General features: G+C 35.4%; 2 protein-coding genes across 3 annotated transcripts; both read left to right on the top strand.

Annotated features, from left to right (window-relative positions):
- The first annotated feature begins 201 nt into the window (after window positions 1–201).
- LOC136205440 (importin subunit alpha-1a-like) lies at window positions 202–6,715 on the top strand. 2 transcript variants are annotated; one of them, XM_065996027.1, is made up of 11 exons: window positions 202–567; window positions 2,732–2,828; window positions 2,919–3,010; window positions 3,097–3,228; window positions 3,336–3,521; window positions 4,623–4,786; window positions 4,889–4,967; window positions 5,271–5,399; window positions 5,489–5,616; window positions 5,725–6,134; window positions 6,225–6,715. In XM_065996027.1, the coding sequence occupies exons 1-10, from the start codon at window positions 358–360 to the stop codon at window positions 6,095–6,097; spliced, it is 1,590 nt and encodes a 529-aa protein (XP_065852099.1). In that variant the 5' UTR covers window positions 202–357; the 3' UTR covers window positions 6,098–6,134; window positions 6,225–6,715. The 2 variants fall into 2 exon arrangements, with proteins under 2 accessions (XP_065852099.1, XP_065852098.1); XM_065996026.1 differs by having other exon boundaries at window positions 203–567; window positions 5,725–6,099.
- A 6,656-nt stretch (window positions 6,716–13,371) lies between these two features.
- LOC136206457 (GATA transcription factor 16-like) lies at window positions 13,372–14,455 on the top strand. The gene is made up of 3 exons (XM_065997511.1): window positions 13,372–13,561; window positions 13,642–13,737; window positions 13,896–14,455. The coding sequence occupies exons 1-3, from the start codon at window positions 13,529–13,531 to the stop codon at window positions 14,193–14,195; spliced, it is 429 nt and encodes a 142-aa protein (XP_065853583.1). The 5' UTR covers window positions 13,372–13,528; the 3' UTR covers window positions 14,196–14,455.
- Window positions 14,456–19,331: the final 4,876 nt, after the last annotated feature.

The following is a 19,331-nucleotide window of genomic DNA, read 5'->3' as shown; positions in this document are numbered from 1 at the left end:
TAAAACGGCACCGTAGAAACAGCGATAAAACCGCCGGAGAGTCCCCACAATTTAAAAAGTCGCTTTCTTTCCCCATCTTCAAAATTCAAACCCAATGGCAAATCCAGTAATAAAAGCTTGATCCATGCCTATTTTCCCTGAATAACCCTAACTCGTTTTAATGTATCCTATATATGTTAAGTTAACCCTCTCTCTTTGCATTTTTCTCTTCTCTGGTTTCAAATAAAAAACCCTCACTTTCCCCCATTTTCATCTGCAACCAAAACCCTCCCTACTTGTTCGATTTCTCTTCCTCTAGAAATCAATCCTGTGAGATCGTTGATCAATCAATCGTTTCGTTGATTACACAAAGTAAAGATGTCGTTGAGGCCAAGCGCTAGGACCGAGGTCCGGAGGAACAGGTACAAGGTGGCCGTGGATGCTGAGGAAGGTCGCCGTAGACGAGAGGATAACATGGTGGAGATCCGGAAGAATCGTCGTGAGGAGAGTCTCCAGAAGAAACGACGAGAGGGACTCCAGACTCAGCCTATGCCAGCTTCTCTTCACTCATCGGCTGTTGAGAAGAAGGTCAGTTTTGTCAATTCAATTGATTGTACGAATTACCTTTTCGGATGAATCCAGTAATGGGGACTTTGATTGTTGCGTTATTGGGAATTTAGTTCGACTTAGGGTTTTATTGATATTAGCTCTAATGTGTTTTGGTTTTATTAATTTTGTTACATCGGTCTAATTATTGAATGGGTTTTGCATTTTGAGGATTTTTGGCTTAATTTTTTCGTTAGTGATGACCGAGCAAATTGGGTACTATTGGCTTGTGTAATGGTTTTTGTTTAGAGGGATTATCAATGAATGATTTGGGACCTTAGTGTCTCGTTGAAGTACCTTTTGTGCATTATTTTCCGAAAACCCATTGGTTAAGTACTGTGCTTTCGTTTTTCCTAGCAGGGTTCAGAGTTGACACATAATCAACTTGTCATTATTTTTTCTTAATTTTTGGGGCTTAAGATGTGGATGAGTAGTTTTTATTACAGTATTGCTTGTATCTATATGTTTGTGATTTTCAGAATGACTTCTTTGACACTGCTAAATTGTTGATATTTTTGTTGGCCTAATGCGGTGTAATGCATTAGTAGGAGTTCTCAAAGATGCATTGAGCATTCAGTTGACTTATGGTCTGCTTGGATGGAGGTGAAGACTAAATAATGGAAGGTTAATAATCTAACCATGTTTGGGAAGGAAAGTTATTCGAAGGTTAGTTATGTAACCATGCTTGGGAAGGAAGATTATTAGGAGGGGAAAGTTTTTAAAGGTTAGTTTGAGGTTAAAAATCCCCCAAAAACCTCCATTTTTAGTCCCACCAATTCGGTGGGATTATGGAGGTTAAGCATTTTACTCAACCTCCCTTTCCTTCCCCTTAGCTTCGCTTCCATTATTAAACCTTCTCTAACCTCTATCCAAGCAAACCCTTGTACAAGAGATATTTTGGTTTGCAAGCCTTGTGGGTTTTATAAGGATATACTCTCTCTGTCCTATGAATATATGCAAAATAACTTCTCTTTTAACTACAAATAACCCACTTTCCTAATGTGCTCCTATTTATTATCGTTTAAAATTACTAAATATAGAATAAATTAAATGCTTTATTCATTAAAACACTTCATTAATTGAGGGCTATGAAGCACGGACGCGGGTGCGGACACGGGTGCGGACACGGCAAACAGCATTTTTAGAAAATATGAGACACGGGTGCGGCGGGGACACGGCAAATTTTATATAATTAATTATATATATATTAGATATAAAAATATATAAAAAACATGCTAAATCACAAATGAGATTATAATTTAGGATTTTTGATAAATTGCATAATTGATCCTTAAATTTTATAAAAAAATTTAAAAAAAACCCTAATTTTTAACTTTATTTTACCCCAGCCGTGTCCCCAGCCGTGTCCCCATCCGTGTCCCATTTTCCGGCCGTGTCCCGCTGTGTCCCCGCCGAGTCCCCGAGTCCGGCGAGTCCGACTCGGCCACGGCGACCCCGGGGAAGAGTCCGTGCTTCATAGATTGAGGGTATCTAAGTAAATATCAATAGTTTTTAATGTTTTCTTGTTCAGCGTGTAAATGCATTTTTGCAGAATTCGTGAGATGGAGGGAGTAATATGATTTATTCTGTTCACCTGTATGGATTTGAGCATTTTGGGGTGACGAAGTAGGTATCCTATTTTATGTTAATCTTCAGTTCCTAAAAAATGGGATTAACTGATAGTTGGTGTGTTGTCTGGGTAACTGTTTTTATCTGTTGGAAGTTTATACTTTATAGATTGTTGGGGCTTTGCCCTTTGATGATAAGTGGTCCTTCCTTTTAATTCTGTGGAACTGTTTTTTGGTTTTCTTGTGAGACAGCATAATTTACCTTTACTTCTATATCCATTTTATTTGGATTGGTAGCATTGCAGAAGCAGTTGCGGCTTTAGAATTTACATTCTAGGTCAAATAAATTATATCAACTCGTTTGCTGTTAAGTTTGAGTAACTTTTAGTCCTTTGGCTATGAGAGTTTGGAATATACTTGGTGTCTCTTTCTAGTATGCATTTTTATTTTAAATGGCTTATGTGCAGCTGGAGCATCTACAAGTTTGAGAAACTTTTAGTCCTTTGGCTATGAGAGTTTGGAATATATTTGGTGTCTCTTTCTAGTATGCATTTTTATTTTAAATGGCTTATGTGCAGCTGGAGCATCTACCATCAATGGTCGCTGGTGTGTGGTCTGATGATAGTAATTTGCAGCTTGAGGCAACGACTCAATTTAGGAAGTTGCTCTCAATTGGTGAGTAAATTTTTTCTGTAATCATGTATCTTGTGAGTTCTGTTTCATTTGTGTAGTATCTCTGTTGTGCTAATTATCATGCTTCACCAGAGCGCAGCCCTCCAATTGAAGAGGTCATTCAGGCTGGTGTTGTTCCTCGCTTTGTTGAGTTCCTTATGAGGGAGGACTTTCCTCAGCTTCAGGTCTCCTATATTACCTTAGTTATCCATTTATTGTTCATCAATTATGGTAACAGTATGAGAATCTAATTATCTAAATTTTCATGTAGTTTGAAGCTGCTTGGGCTCTCACAAACATTGCTTCTGGAACATCAGAAAATACTAGGGTGGTGATTGACCATGGAGCTGTCCCTATTTTTGTAAAGCTTCTTGCTTCTCCAAGTGATGATGTTCGTGAACAGGTATGAATATCAAAGATAGTTGGACTGTGCCATTATGTGGTTTCCTTTTCCATTATGTGCTTCTCCAACTTTGATGACTTACTGTTGTGTATCTTTTATGTATTCAGGCTGTGTGGGCGTTGGGAAATGTTGCTGGGGATTCTCCTAAATGTCGTGATCTTGTCCTTGGGAATGGAGCTCTGCTCCCTTTACTTGCACAATTGAATGAGCATGCTAAACTCTCAATGCTAAGGAATGCAACATGGACACTATCAAACTTCTGCCGTGGCAAGCCACAGCCACCTTTTGACCAGGTTTCTTTTTAGAAAATAGTTTCTTTTGAATTTTCTATATTCAGCCGGTAATGCTCATGGCCATTAATTGATAAATGATTAGAAGCATAGTTCTCAAATGGAGATTCGACTCTGGAATCAAAATCCGTATTTTGTGAATCGTGACTTGTGAATCAAATCTATATCATGAACAATTTCGTATTACATAAATAACTTATTATGATTAATAAAACTATTAAAATACTAAAACTCAATTAAAAATTGGTTTATGGTACACTAAAACTCAAGAGGGCGAGCCTTGGCGCAACAGTAAACGTTGTTGTCGTGTGACCAAGAGGTCACGGGTTCGAGTCTTAGGAGCGGCCTCTTGCCAAATAAATTGGCAGGGGAAGGCTTGCCCCCAGTACACCCTTGTGGTGGGACCCCTCCCCGGACCCTCGCTCAGCGGGGACGCGTAGTGCGACCGGGCCGCCTTTTTTTTTATGGTACAGTAATAGAAAAAGTTAAATCTCTAATTTCTCCCATAATGGAACTAGAAACATGAGAATAGAATACAATTAAGTCCCCTCTATCCCCACCATTTCTTCTGCCCCACTTCAATTCCATGTCCTTTCTGAACCATTTCTCTGTAATTTATTCCCCTTTATCCCGCCACTTCATATCTACCCCGCTTTCCCTTTCCTCCCTTCTAAACAGAACTGGTCTTTTGTTTCATTCAGTATTTTCTTTCTTCATGCCCCCATATCTAAACATTCCACTTCTCTCTTCTCTACTGTTACCAAAACAGTGAGGCTGTTGTGATGCTTGAGCACTGGGAAAGCCTCAGGAGTCCTAAGTCCCCCCCTTTTTCACCCTTTTCCAAGCTCGGCAGACACACTGATTCAGTACCGAGTCTTAATCCATTTTGATACTCTATATATATGACTTGAAATCTAGCTGACTCGTGTCTCGTGCGAGTTTGATTACAGTGATTAGAAGTTATGGAGTAACCATTTGTTTGTTCAAAATTCTTATGTTTATTGTATGTGATAAGCATTGGTTCCTTCAAATTCTTATGTTTATTGTATGTGACTCAGTCGCTTGCCTAATATCTTTCTGTGCTCGTTGCATTTTTGTGATCAGGTTAAGCCTGCTCTTCCAGCACTTGCTCGCCTAATTCATTCTAATGATGAAGAAGTGTTAACTGATGCGTGTTGGGCACTCTCATATCTTTCTGATGGGACCAATGACAAAATTCAAGCTGTTATTGAAGCAGGTGTATGCCCTCGGCTTGTTGAACTTCTGCTGTGAGTGTCCGATTCTTTTATTTTATTTGTTTGGCTGTTAAGTTTATGATATTTATTTTATGTTGTGTGGGTGAAGACTGACTTCTTTTAATGATTCGTCAGTCATCCATCTCCTTCAGTTCTTATCCCTGCACTTCGCACTGTTGGGAATATTGTTACTGGAGATGATATGCAGACCCAGGTACTTCTCACCATATAAATATATTGCACTATTTCTTAGCCTTTATATAATTGGTTAGTTGGTCTAATAATAATAAAAAAATTGGTTTGTAGAGTATAGTCTAATTTGGTAGGAGCTTGATTATTTGTTTTCGCTTTGTATTTCTTTAATTATTTAAATAGAAACATAGGATGCAAATTTCCTTCTCTTGCCATCAAAACGACCCCTGACATTAATTATAAGAGTTCGCTTGTTTTGCATTTTGCCATCTGAATTAGTTTTACTTTTCGTTTATGTACACTAATATGATATGCTGTCTTCTAGTGTATCATCAATCATCAAGCGCTGCCCTGCTTACTGAATTTGTTGACGAATAATTATAAAAAAAGCATCAAGAAGGAAGCGTGTTGGACAATCTCTAATATTACTGCTGGTAACAAAGAACAGATCCAGGTAATTCTGTGCCTGTATGTTGTTCTGATATTATAGATTGCATTGTTCTCGACTTGTTATCAACTTGATATATTTACAAAACCATACAGGCTGTAGTAGAGGCTAATATTATTGGTCCGCTGGTTCATTTGCTTCAAAATGCCGAATTTGACATTAAGAAAGAAGCTGCTTGGGCTCTATCAAATGCTACATCTGGTGGTACACATGAGCAAATCAAGTATGGAAAGCAAATTTTATTTGTTCTTAGTGTTTGAGAAATATATTACCCAATTTAATTTATCAATATCATATGAAGCTGCTAATATACTGTACTTGGAGCTAATAGGTACCTCGTTAGCCAAGGATGCATCAAGCCCTTATGCGACCTTCTAACCTGCCCTGATCCAAGGATTGTAACAGTCTGTTTAGAAGGTCTTGAGAACATTTTGAAGGTAGGAGAATCGGACAAGAACTTGGGTGCAAACAACGGCGTTAATATTTATGCACAAATGATTGATGATGCTGAGGGGTTGGAAAAAATTGAGAATCTACAGTCTCACGACAATACAGAGATTTATGAGAAGGCTGTGAAGATTCTCGAGGCATATTGGTTGGAGGAGGATGAGACAATGCCTCCAGGAGATGCTTCCCAGTCTGGTTTCCAATTTGGGGGCAACGAGATGCCATCTGTTCCATCCGGTGGATTCAATTTCAGCTAAATGTATGTACCAATTTTTCCTCCAATCCTTGCCATCTGTAAGGAATCATCATCACCTTAAGTCTAATGACCTCTCCAACTTTGAAAATGGCTAATTTACTGTTTACATTGTGATTTATAACCTTCAGGAGTTCTCTTGCTGGTTCTGTACGGAAGCCTATCGAAATTTGGCGGGACAGTTGTCATCTTGAGGTCAGGTATCTCGTTGTCATGTTTGGGTCTACAAGTCCAGTCAGTCAAAGGTGTGGTCGGGAGGGTACTGGCCTGGTCCGCGTTGTGTCGCTAGGGCGAGAATTAATACAGTGTGGAGAGACAAATGGATGGGGATCGTTCATCGGGTGTTTTGACTACTAAAATCTTAGAAACCACCCATGATCATAGTTCATTTGTCGTCCGGAGTTGGTAGTTCTTGGAGGTTGGGGTCTCACAGAACACATACATAAAAAAAAGAGTCGAAATTTGATTGAATATTTTTATCTGTTGTCCTAAGTCTGTCTCTCTGTCGATTTTGGCACTCCCAAAATCCGACCTATGGTGGTTTGCTTGTACTTACTAGGAAATATGGAAACATACTATATATTTTTTATTTATGGAAAACATCGGGTGTCGTCGTGTAGTGTCTTTTTTTCCTTCTACAAATTGAGATATCACTGGAAGATCTGGAAATTCTTGGTCTGTTTTTGGTTGGTATATAATTTATACATACCATTTGTCAAAAGTTCATATATCGTAAATCATCGGACCAACAATGAAGATATAGCTGATGGATTATTGCTATCGATATTATGACTCGAAGTAAATGGTTTCAATGACCATTGATGATCTCAGAAACGGAAAAGTTCAAGTTGAAGATCACTATAATGTTAAGTATTAAATTGAGTGATCATAAATATAATTTACCCATTAAAAGTTCTAAAAGCTTACGTATTATATTAAAATGTAATATTTTTTTTTCTAATCCATAAACTTTTGTTAAATTTTATTCCATTAGATTAAAGAGAATGGATACATGACGAATAAAATCTCCAACTTATACAAACTATAGTCAGTATAAGATCCACAAAAGAAATACAAAAGACTAAAGAGCTATAAGAACCATAAAAGGTATAAATACAAAACACTAAAAAAAATCATATTCTTCTACTAATTTGAATCTTGTTGGAAAATTGTTGTAGTCCCTTGGTTGTTGACTTGGCCCCTTCCGCTCCTCCATTTAACAAGCAATTTAGTGGTTGTTCGTTTCTGAATGAAGCTATTGGGACCGAAGACAGAGAATTGCATAGATAGGAGGAAACATCCATTTAGGGAACCCTAATGATGCTTAGCTGGTCTTTTAGGACTGGAAACTAGATAGCTGACAGCTAAAACAACTAGATAGCAGGGAGCTAAGGATTTTGAAAAGAGCAGGTTACTGTGATGAGAAAGCTATATAGGCCGGTCGGAAACGGAATAAATGTTGCTGCTCCTTCTGAGTTCGCATGACTTCGTTCTCGTTGTGCCTGGACTTCCTAATCGAACTAAGATGGATCGGGCTGTTGGCTCAGAGAAGGTTTGCTCGGGGAAGGAATAAGAACAAGCTTTGTTGGCTGAAGAAGAAAGGAATTCTTTTCCATGGACGGGGGGAGGGGAAGCTAAAGTAAGCTAGAGAAAGCTATCCCGTAAGCTAGCCTTTTTCTTTTATGAGTCTAACATAACACTTTTCTCACTCTAAAACCAGACTCTATCATTTAGGCTTTTTCTCGAATCTATCCTTTTTTTTTTCAATTACGCAGATCTATAGATCTACGGATAAGATGATCTTTTTTCGCTTTTGCTAAGATAAAAAATAAAAATAAAAGAAAGAACTATAGCTAACGGTTGTGACGGGAAAAGAAGTCCGATGAGATGTATAAACTTCAAATCAACAAAAAATAAAATAAATCCGAAGCTAAAAGCTGAAACATAAATGAGCTCGTATAAGTAGACCTTATTAGAAAGCTATAATAAGGAAAATAAAGAAAAAGAAGAGAAATGAGTAGTATAGGCAACTTACTAAAACTAGTAGTTGAGAAGAAGAACTAAGGGGCTCTAGTGACAGTCAAGCCATCATATTGTATATTTTTTTATTAAAAAGATGAGATAGGGAGTGTCAAAGGGTGTTGTTAATATTGCTAAAAAAAAAAAAGAGTAAGCAATTCTTATTTTTCTATCAAAACATTTGTCGAGAGACCATCCATCAAACACCCTTCGTTGGGGATTCTATTATATTAACTCCATTGAGAGAATAAAGAAAACCAAAGGCTCCGCTTTTTGTACCTCGAAACAATTCATTAAAAAAACTTAACATGAAGCAACAATCCTATTAAACAATTTGATTTGGTAATTGCTGTTATTTTTACACAATATATATAATACTTCAAATTTATTTTAGTTTTAATTAATCAATTTTAATTTTTTAATTATTCGAACTAAGTATTTTTTTTAATTTTATATTTAACATATATGAATAATACATTTAAGCATAATAATTTTTTTTATATAACATAATTATTAATATCTAATTTTAATATTTTAATTATGCGTGTAATATTGTCATGATAATTTTTATAATCTAATTAAAAAAAGTAACTTTCGTATGAATTGGATGAACGGAAAAAGAAGATTTGAGGACTAGTGAGATCAGTTTTTCTAAGACAGATTTTGTCGCAACTGAAAGATGTCTCCCAAGATACAACAGAATGCAAATCAAACTCTAATCGTGTGTAGAATTATTACCAGAAAATCAAGAAATAGGACATAGGTTTTCGATAGTGAACAAAATTTAGGACAAGGGTAATTTTCAAATGAACTGTACATCTGTTTTGAATGAGCCAAAAATTATTATTATAGGAAGATTGTTGAAATGTTTTTTTCTTCAAGAATACGCAGGTTGCTCAAGTTTATTCTCAAATGTATTCAGCAAGTTTAAATTGGAAAAAAAAAATCATATATGGGTTTAGTTGAGTTTGCCAAGCGTTATCGTATTGACGGTCTGGAAACGGATTTCTTCACCTGTCTATATTTGGTCTTTAATGAATGAGCACCAATCATACATTTGGCCTTGCTGAGTACATGTACCTTGTGAAACTTTGTAGAGCGGGTTGGGTGGTGCGGGATACAGAGCACTTACACGCTTTAGAACACTTAAAGAATTAATTTTACTCACCTTAATATCAATTAATACATGTGTAACTACTAAAATGTTTTACATGCTGATGTATCACTTTTAGAAAATATTTTTTAGGTTAGACTTTTAATATAATCTAATTTTTAAAAGAGTATCTTTAAATTCACTATCAATTGAAAAACACAATAATAATTTTCTTAAATTGGAAAACATAATAATAAAATTAAAATAAATGGAATATAATAAACCTTCAAATGAAAGGGAGAAGAAGATTCTAAAACCTGATGTGATCAATTTTCTTAAAATAGATTTTTTCGTAATCGACAATCGTCTCTTAATATAAAAAAAAGTGCGAGTTAGACTCTAATCATATATGCCGAATTATCACCAGAACACGAAGAAATAAAACGAACAAATCAAAGTAAAAATTTTGGGAGCTAAACAAAATTTAGCACGGAGGAAAATTTTCAAATGCACTATCTATTGTTTCGAATGAATAAAAAATGACTTATAGACACACTATTGGAGTGTTTGTTCCATCAATTAATTCAGTAGTTAATGTACTTAATAATGAATGAATTTTACTAAATTAATTCATGTTAATGCTAATTAAAACTAATATAACCTCTAAAATATTTCATATACTGTAGTTTACCATGATTTTAAGGGCTCGTTTGGTTCGCGGAATAGAGAGGGAATAGAATAGCCTATTCCTAAAGAATAGCTATTCCCACCTTTGGTTGATTTTTTTTATGGAATAGCTATTCCATGGAATCCCTATTCCTTGATTTCATGGAATATCTATTCTTCAATTTAGGTTAGGAATAGCCTATTCCTAATATTATATTTTTGTAATTTACAAAATTATCCTCCATTAAATCCTCAATCTTCTCTCTAATCACTTTCCCAAATCTTATAAATTTTTGTCAATCCATAATTTATATCATATAAAACGTGAAAAATGAAAAAATGACGAAAACGTTAAAAAATGTAAAAATACAAAAAATATGAAACACGAAAAATGTGAAAATGTTACAAACACGAGAATATGCAAAAAAAAAAAAAAAACGCGAAAAACATGAAAACGTGAACAAATGCGAAAAACACGAAGACGCAAAAAAAAAGCAAACACACGAAAAACACAAAATAGGAATAGCGCGAAAAAGTGACAACACGAAATATTAAAAAACGTGAAAAATAAAAACATGAAAATGCGAAAAAATACGAAAAATGCTAAAACAAAAAAACGTGACAATATGTGAAAAACATGAAAATGCGAAAAACGCAAACAAAACACGAAAACGTGACAATATGTGAAAAACATGAAAATGCGAAAAACGCAAACAAAACACGAAAACGTTAAAAACAAAAAAATATGAAAAAATACGAAAACATGAAAAAACGTGAATAACACGAAAAAGTAACAAAATACGAAAAATACAAAAACGCGAAAAAAACAAAAAGGGGAAAAACCGAAAAACTAAAACGTGAAAAATCGAAAAAATGCAAAATAAAACACAATAACACGACAAAACGTGAAAAATACGAAAACGTGAACAAACGGAAAAAACAAGAAAACTTGGGAAACACGGAAAACATAAAAAACGTTACAAACGCATTTTTCGTGTTTTTAACACTTTTTCATGTTTTCGTGTTTTTCGATTTTTTCACGTTTTTCATTTTTTTTTTCACATTTTCGTGTTTTTCACTTTTTTCATGTTTTTGTGTTTTTTACGGTTTGCACATTTTTTTTGTGTTTTTTCATATTTTGCGTGTGTGTGTTTTTTGTGTTAACACGTTTATATGTTTTCGCATTTTCACCCTTTTCCACTTTTATCTCATTTTTTTCTTTTGTTTTTGTGTTTTTAATGTTTTTTTTTTGCGCTTTTACATTTTGTTTTTTTATCTCTCTTTTTTCGTGTTTTTACAATTTTTCCGTTTTCATGTTCTTATTGTTTTTTCTTTTTTAATGTATTTTTCGTGTTTTTTTCGTCTTTCGTCTTTCGTGTTTCCCATTTTTCTATTTTTTATATATTTTTTAAAATAATATATATTAAATATTTGAACAATTTATAGTAAAAAATTAAAATTTTAAAATAAATAAGAAATTACATTTGAGGATAATATTGTCTTTTTAATAAAAAAATTATCTATTCCATTCTACCTTATTCCATCAACCAAACATAGGAATAGTAATTCCTAAGAATTTCTATTCCATTCTTTGCTATTCTATTCCTTTGGAATAACCTTTCTATTTCATTCCATTCTATTCCGCGAACCAAACAGCACCTAAGAGTGGGTAAATCTATCATTAACTATAACTTTTAATAATTTTCAGAATGTTTTTTTTAGAAAATAATTTTAGTTTTTAGTTTTTTAGTTTTTTTCATAAAGTGTTTTTAGAAAAGTATTGATAATTATAGATTCGAAATGATAAATCATCTTATTAATTACCGCATCGGATATTTCAAATAAATTTACATATAAAATGAAATGATTTATACATTTTAGACATGTTGTTTATAATTGTGCTAATAGCATAGTAATTCTTTTAGATAATTTTTGTGATTAACTTACATGTGATAGATTTAGTTGTTAACATGTTAGCATGTTGTTAGTAACTGTGTTAGAAGAAACATTTTACACATAATTGACGGTTGGAAAGTTTGATACGACAGTTAAATAACGGCATACTCCGTTTAAATTTTTATTCGATAGAATTAGAGCTGACAATTACCAGATTCATGTAGTGTCAATTATCAGGTTAGTGTGAAATGAGTAAACTCTAACCAAACTCAAAAACTTTCTTGTCAAAATCATATTAACCCAATCGGGTTAGTGTCAATTTCAAGTCATGTTTTAGGATTACAGATAATTTTATTATTTGCATATTTTAATTATGACTTTTAAAAATATAGAAAGATATGGTAATATTTTTTAATATTTCATGTTATTTTTGGATTAATATATTAACATTACACCATCTAAAATTCTGCTAATCTCACGTTGGGCTCGTGTAATGTATTTATAAGTCACATGTAATTTTATTGCCTTTATTAAGAATGGTTTGTAAAAATATGATGTTCGAGTCATGTTTGTAGGTAATAAATGTAATTTTCTTAATTAAGGTGATATATAAACAAACAAAAAAATATTATAATTTTAAATATTCGTATCGTTTCATGTCAGTTTTGAATTGGTATGCTCCTAACCGAATTCAAAAACTTTCATGAAATTAAAAAATGTCACATTACCTTTAAACTATACTCAAATACTAAAATTAAATATCGATTTGGTATCGTGTAATCGAAAAGTTTTGCTACATTTGTATAGAAGTACATAATTTAAAATTTTGTAGAGTTAATCTCTCTCCAGCTAGGGTTGTAAATGAGCCGAGCCATTTATGAGTAGCTCGGTGGTCGGCTTGATAAAAGCTCGGTTCGACACGGCTCGATTTATAAACGAGCCGCTCGTGAGCACGATTTATTGACTCGGTTCGTAAATGAGCCGAGTTTTAGCATGTTCAAACTCGGCTCGAAAGCTCACGAACAAATTCGATTAGAATATTTATGAACAAATTATAGTTTTGTAGAAAACTATATAGTTTTGTGTTAGTTCACAAATATCCAAACTTAATATTATTTCATTTGCAATTAGATGAGTTCGTTCACAAACATAATAAATGAGAAATAGACGAACTTTGCTAGTGAGATTGTTTATGTACACAATTAAAAAGTTATTTGGCAAGTAAACTTCATAAATATAATTAACGATTTAGTTACAAATAATTTATGTTTAAATAATTTTCTTAATGAACAAAGTTCAAAAAGATTTTGGCCTCAAAATTCAGTTCGAACTCGTTTATTTTCTAATGAGTTGTGCTTAACATTTGAGCAAAAAATTTCTCCAAAAACAAACAAAAAGCATTCATAGGGGAAAAAAAATGGCGAGTAGACTTCATTCGTCATCCAAAGCGCGTAGTTTTAACCCAAGAGAAGAAGTGACGGCGCATGTTGCCACGTACACCGCTCCTCTCCAAAAGTTGGCGTGTGTACACCTCATCACGAGGGCAATTTAGTAACTTCCCCTCATCTAAAACCCCGGAAAAAAGATAGGGTTTATGTTCATCTCTCTCTCTCACACTCTCTCCCCCTCCGAGACACCATTTTTCTCTGTCGGTTTCTCTGCATTTTCTCTCTCAAAAACCTCTTTCCGTTCACGAAATGATTTCAACACAAACCCTCGTCCTCTCCATCTCTCTCTAATCACGCAAAGAAGAAGATTATTATGGTTTATGATCCAATGGGTCTGAAAGATACGGTGAGTTTTCAACGATTTAATTTTACTGATTCGAGTTTTTCATATTTGCTGATTTGAGTTCACCTCTGTTTTTCATCCAGAAATCCATTAATGCCGATGAGGAGATCAAAAAATGCTGTTCCGATTGCAAGACTACAAAAACCCCCTTGTGGCGAGGTGGTCCGGCCGGTCCAAAGGTATCCCTTTTTTTTAATTCCGAATACATTCAATTTGGGGGTTTTTTATTTTCTGTGTTAAATTTTGAATCGATGCTTGTTTATAACACCCATTTGATTCTTAATCAATACCCAGTTGGTAATTTTTGTGTTTGGGGTTTATTTTTTCTTTTTTTCAGTCTCTCTGCAATGCTTGTGGGATTAGATATAGGAAGAACAGAAGAGCTATTTTGGGTTCGGAGAAGAAAAAGGAAAGAATACCTGCCTCCGGAGGTGGCGGAGATGACGGCGGGAAGGTGGAAAATTCCGGTAGTGAGAATGAGGAATTGAAGACGAAATTGAAAATCGTGTTTCAGAGATCATCAATGGTGAAGAAGGAGAGACCTCAAAGGAGGAAGAAGCTTCTGCTTGGTGAGGAAGAACAAGCTGCTTTTTCTTTAATGGCTATGTCTTCTGGCTCTGTTTTTGTTTTTGCATAAGAGAAGAAGAAATTAAAAAAAAAAATAGAATGATGAAGAAAATAAATATTATACCTTTTTTAGTGTTTTTTAGATTAGTTTTTTGATTTTAAGTGGGTTTAGGGATTAGTGAAAAGAAGGGAAAAGGGAGGAAAATGCCAATTGTTTGTTTATGGTAATGGGCATTTGTAGGTTTTTTTTCCCCAATATTTAGGTGAAGAAATGGTATTGATGTAAATAATATTTTTGGAATTATGATGGAATATAATATATGTTTGAGATATTGCTTTTTGTTTTTTTAGTTTTGTATTTTGTCTAATGTTTAGGGTTTAAGGTGTTGGAGTTGGGTTGAGTTTTATCTCCAAAATTATTTTAAGGAGCGTTTGGTTTGGGGTCTTTAGGAGAGAGTTTCATTCATTCTCTTTACCCATTTTAGATTAAGCCATTACCCCACTTTAGGTTAAGCCATTACCTCATGCTTTCTAGGGAATTGGATTCTCTTTACCCCATTCTCTTTCCTAAACATATCCAAACACAAACACATAGGGGAAATAATGGTTATTCATTTCCTTTAGTTTTCATTTCTTGATTCATTTTTCCTTACCACTGATGAACCAAATGCTCCCTTAATACTTAGAAAAAGAAAAAAGAAGGGTGTTGTTAAACCCAGCCCCATTTTCCCACCTCTAGTCCTGTGAAAGGATGAAAATGCCCTTTTATGGAATTTGGAAGGGGAATTTCTAATTTTTTTGCCAATCCGACACGCGGACGTGTGGATATCACGCCTCACCGCGTGGTCGGACGTGATATACACACGCCTCACCACGTGGTCGGACGTGATAGCCCCACGCTTCACCGCAAGATCGGACGTGGGGCTATCACGTCCGACCACGCGGTGAGGCGTGTGTATATCACGTCCGACCACGCGGTGAAGCGTGATATCCACACGTCCGCGTGTCGGATTGGCAAAATAAATTCTTTTTAACCCCGTAAATAGTTCGTTAAACCCGTAAATAGGCCGTGAAACCCGTAAATAGGCCGTTAAGCCCGTAACTACAGAATTGTACGTAACAAATAAAAATAGAAAACTTAAAAATTAAAATAAACATTAATAAACATAAACATTTATAAACGTAAAAGAGTAAATATAATATATACAACAAAAAGTGTTAAAATGTATGAATTTCTACAACAAAAATTCAGCTCGCCCGACGCCACGCATCCATAAACTCATCCATCTCCCTCTTAATGTGTGGAACATCCTCGTCAGATCGGTGGGTAGCCGCTAGTTGGGTGACACACGACAACCAGCTGACCCACTGCAAAAAAAAAATAAAAAATAATAAATAAATATTAACAATTAAACACATATAAACTAATACTAAATAATAATATTAAATAATAATAAACTTACAAATTCGCTGTTGGCACGAGCATGCTGTACCGGTGCAGCCTGTGGTGCATGAAGGAGATGGGGATGCGAATGTCGCCTATACCAGTCCATATAAGCAGGCTCACAGGCAGTGGGATCGTATCCAACGGGTCGGCATCTCCTCCGATCAATGCCCCGAGCCGATGGAAATCTCCGCCACGTATCCTCAATTGTGACTAAGGAATGCGTGAGCTTATACGCGATAGATCTCCATGGTCGTACTGCTTTATCAGGTCTAATACGCTCAGCTGAGATAGGCTGAATATATCCGATCTGTCGCAGCGCTCGATCGGGCATATACGGCTCAACGATGTCTCTACACCGTATCCAACCGGCGTAGGACACTCGAAGCCGATCATCATCGGCGACAGGACCATAAGGCAACCACGTCACCTAGAAAAAAGTAATACTCAATAAAAAAATAATAATATACTATACATAATACTTAAATAAATTCTAAAATTTTATAAAATACCTCTGCCGCCGTCATACGATCCAGCTGCCCGTGAAAGGTATCTAGTCGGACGGTCGTCTTGCCTGGTACCCCGACCTCCCATCTCAGTGCACGGGCATGGTCAGCTGGGATCAAGTGAGCTCCTCTATGCGGCCGGAACACCGGAAAATACTCGTATATCCATGCCTGCAGTAGAGTCAAACATCCGCATATACCTGAACAGTCTCCCCTGCTCGCTATCCCCAGCTGCCGGTACAACATGGCTAGTGTAGCAGACCCCTATGATAGTCTAGATGCCCCGCTGACACCGCTATAAACCTCAACAAGATGGGCCGGCCTAATCCTATCTCCACTCTTGTCAACAAACAGAGTGGATCCAAGCATAAGCCATATCCACGCTGTGGCCCGAGTAGCGTCATCCCTACCCTCGGCGAGAAGCCCCTGTACAGCCCCAACAAATACACCTCCACCTCCCCATAAATGACTAGTCGGCAACAGAAGCCCAGCCTGACTCACCCCAAACATCATCATGCACATGGCATGAAGCGAGTCAGTAGGGGGAGACTCGGACACCATCGGATCATCGATCGGGATCCGAAGAATCTGCCACACATCATGCAGCTGGATAGTCATCTCCCCGAATGGCATGTGGAATGAGTTCGTATCAGGCTGCCACCGCTCCACGAACGCAGTCAACAGCGGAGTGTCGAGGTTCTTGAACATGGCATGTGGAAGGTGAGACAAACCAGTCTTCTCGATCATCTACCTCAGCTGTAAAATGACACATATACAATTTATACAATTACTGAATGTTTTTTTATGTTTATAGTTAAAAATAAAAATTACAATAAATGTTGACACACTATATTATGCTTACCTCGGGTGATGCATCAGAAAACCACTGACACAAATCTTTGCATGCTGATGATCTATTATAGCATGTCAGAAACGACCGAATCTCCCCTCCCAACATCCGTGAGGCAACATGTCCTAGAAAACTAGGAATCACGGAACCATCAACAGGACCACCATCAACCGGTGCAGTAACTACCCAGCTCTCGTCCTCACTAGCTTTAGGACGTTTGCTTGTCCCTGAAAATTATAAAATTATATTAATATTATACTAAAATTATACTAAAATTATAAATATACTAAAATTATACTAAAGTTATAAATATACTAAAATTACTAAAGTTATACTAAAGTTATAAATATACTAAAATTATACTAAAGTTATAAATATACTAAAGTTATACTAAAATTATAAATATACTAAAATTATACTAAATTATAAATATACTAAAGTTATACTAAAATATACTAAAATTATAAATATACTAAAATTATACTAAATTATACTAAAATTGTACTCAATTTATACTAAATTATACTAAAGTTATACTCAATTTATATAAAATTATAAATATACTAAAATTATACTAAAGTTATAAATATACTAAAATTACTAAAGTTATACTAAAGTTATACTAAAATTATAAATATACTAAAATTATACTAAATTATAAATATACTAAAATTATAAATATACTAAAATTTTACTAAAATTATAAAAAATACCTGTACTCGCAAAACGACCTCCTATGTCAAACCCGACCTAAAAGAAGATCAGATAAGACGGTGAGACATTACCACTGACTTATTATATAAACCAGTAGCAGTATCTCTCAAATAAGAAGAAAAATCAAAGCAAAAACCAAATCATGGTTTAAAGCTAAAATGACCAACATATGTCATTTCCAGCATAACGTTTTCATACGGAATCCGATTAAGACGATTCAAAAACCCCTGGAAACGTAAGATAAAAATAAAGAACTTTCATTTAGGACTCCATGAAAGATTCGGCCTATATCTGGTCGAAAAATGCATCACAAGGTTCAGGTACGAATCTGATTTTCCAACATCACCTAAATAGACAAGTTATGACTTACTCATAACCCATATCACACTACTCCACAAATTCTCAACTTCAGCTAATTATATAGATATATGTAGACAATAAATATCAAATAAAAGGACACTACCAAAAACAAGTTATACAAGTGTCCTTATACTATCCACATATATGTACATGAACAAAATGGATGCAATACCCTAGAGACGACTTGCACCTCATAGCTGTAACCGAACCTCGCCCTAGGATCGAGTAACCCTCTCGGTACCTTGCACTTCTTCGCCTAAAACAAAACATTAAAAACATTTGGAAAACATGAGACAAAAATCTCAATAAGAAACTATCAGCTATAAAAATCAACTTTACTTAACATAACTACTTATATATACATTTATAAAGGATTTAATCAAAACCTTGTAAAATATACTCAAAACTAAAGTTCATAATAGAATCAAGGTATTAAACCAAAAACCAAAAATATATAATCTTGTATCCATTCTTGAGTTCATCCCCTTATAATTCAAATCACGATTCACAACATATACGAGACGTCTCTTAACATTGCCTATCCTATATGGTCTTACCCAACACTTCTCTGCCATACTGATAGGGGTCAAAAACCCCTATCTTTGGGTATGGTTTTAGGACGGGTTTTAGAGTTATTTAGTTAATAAGCGAGCAATTCTCGCATTTAAATGCTTTTGTGTGAGTTAGTTAGAAATTGGAAACGTTCTATTTACTTTTCGTCGTTTAGGCTCGTTTTATGATCAATTTAGGCAAATACGGCCGAAATAGCATGCATAGTATAATTCCGTTATCTTTTGAAGCTAATTGGTCCGTCAAAAGTCGCACCAAACGAAGCGTTTGCTCAAAATAAGCGATTGACAGATCAATTTAGCTTTCGGACTAATGTTATCTGGAGTTTCTATACGTGCGCAGGTGTAAGTTCGGGCGAAAAAGGACATAAAGGATACTCGGCAAGAATCGAGCGTGTTCCGGGCGAAAACGCTCGGCGAGCAGGCCGCCAGGCGCCTGCTCGGCGAGCAGGGGGCTGCTCGTCGCGAGCAGCCCTGCGGGAATTGGTCAAAAAGACCAATTCCGTCCCCACGAAGCCACGATTGGCCCCACGTCTTCCTACACCAATAAGGACATGAAAATAGGTCAAAACGAGGCCCGAGCCGCGTCTATAAATAGGATTTTTCCATTGTAATTTAGATATCTTTTTCCTTTGTAATTTTCTTAGCTTTTCACCTTGAGAAATCCTCTCCACCTCCTCCATATCCTTCAAACCTCCATTGAAGACACCTCCGAAGCTCCATTCACCGAGGATTGCTCAAGCTTCATCCTTAAATCCTAGAA

The sequence above is a fragment of the Euphorbia lathyris genome, chromosome 9, assembly GCF_963576675.1.
Source record: "Euphorbia lathyris chromosome 9, ddEupLath1.1, whole genome shotgun sequence".
In the NCBI taxonomy this organism is placed as follows: domain Eukaryota; kingdom Viridiplantae; phylum Streptophyta; class Magnoliopsida; order Malpighiales; family Euphorbiaceae; genus Euphorbia; species Euphorbia lathyris.
Note: the sequence above shows the minus strand (reverse complement) of the source record. Positions and strands in the feature narration are given on the sequence as shown.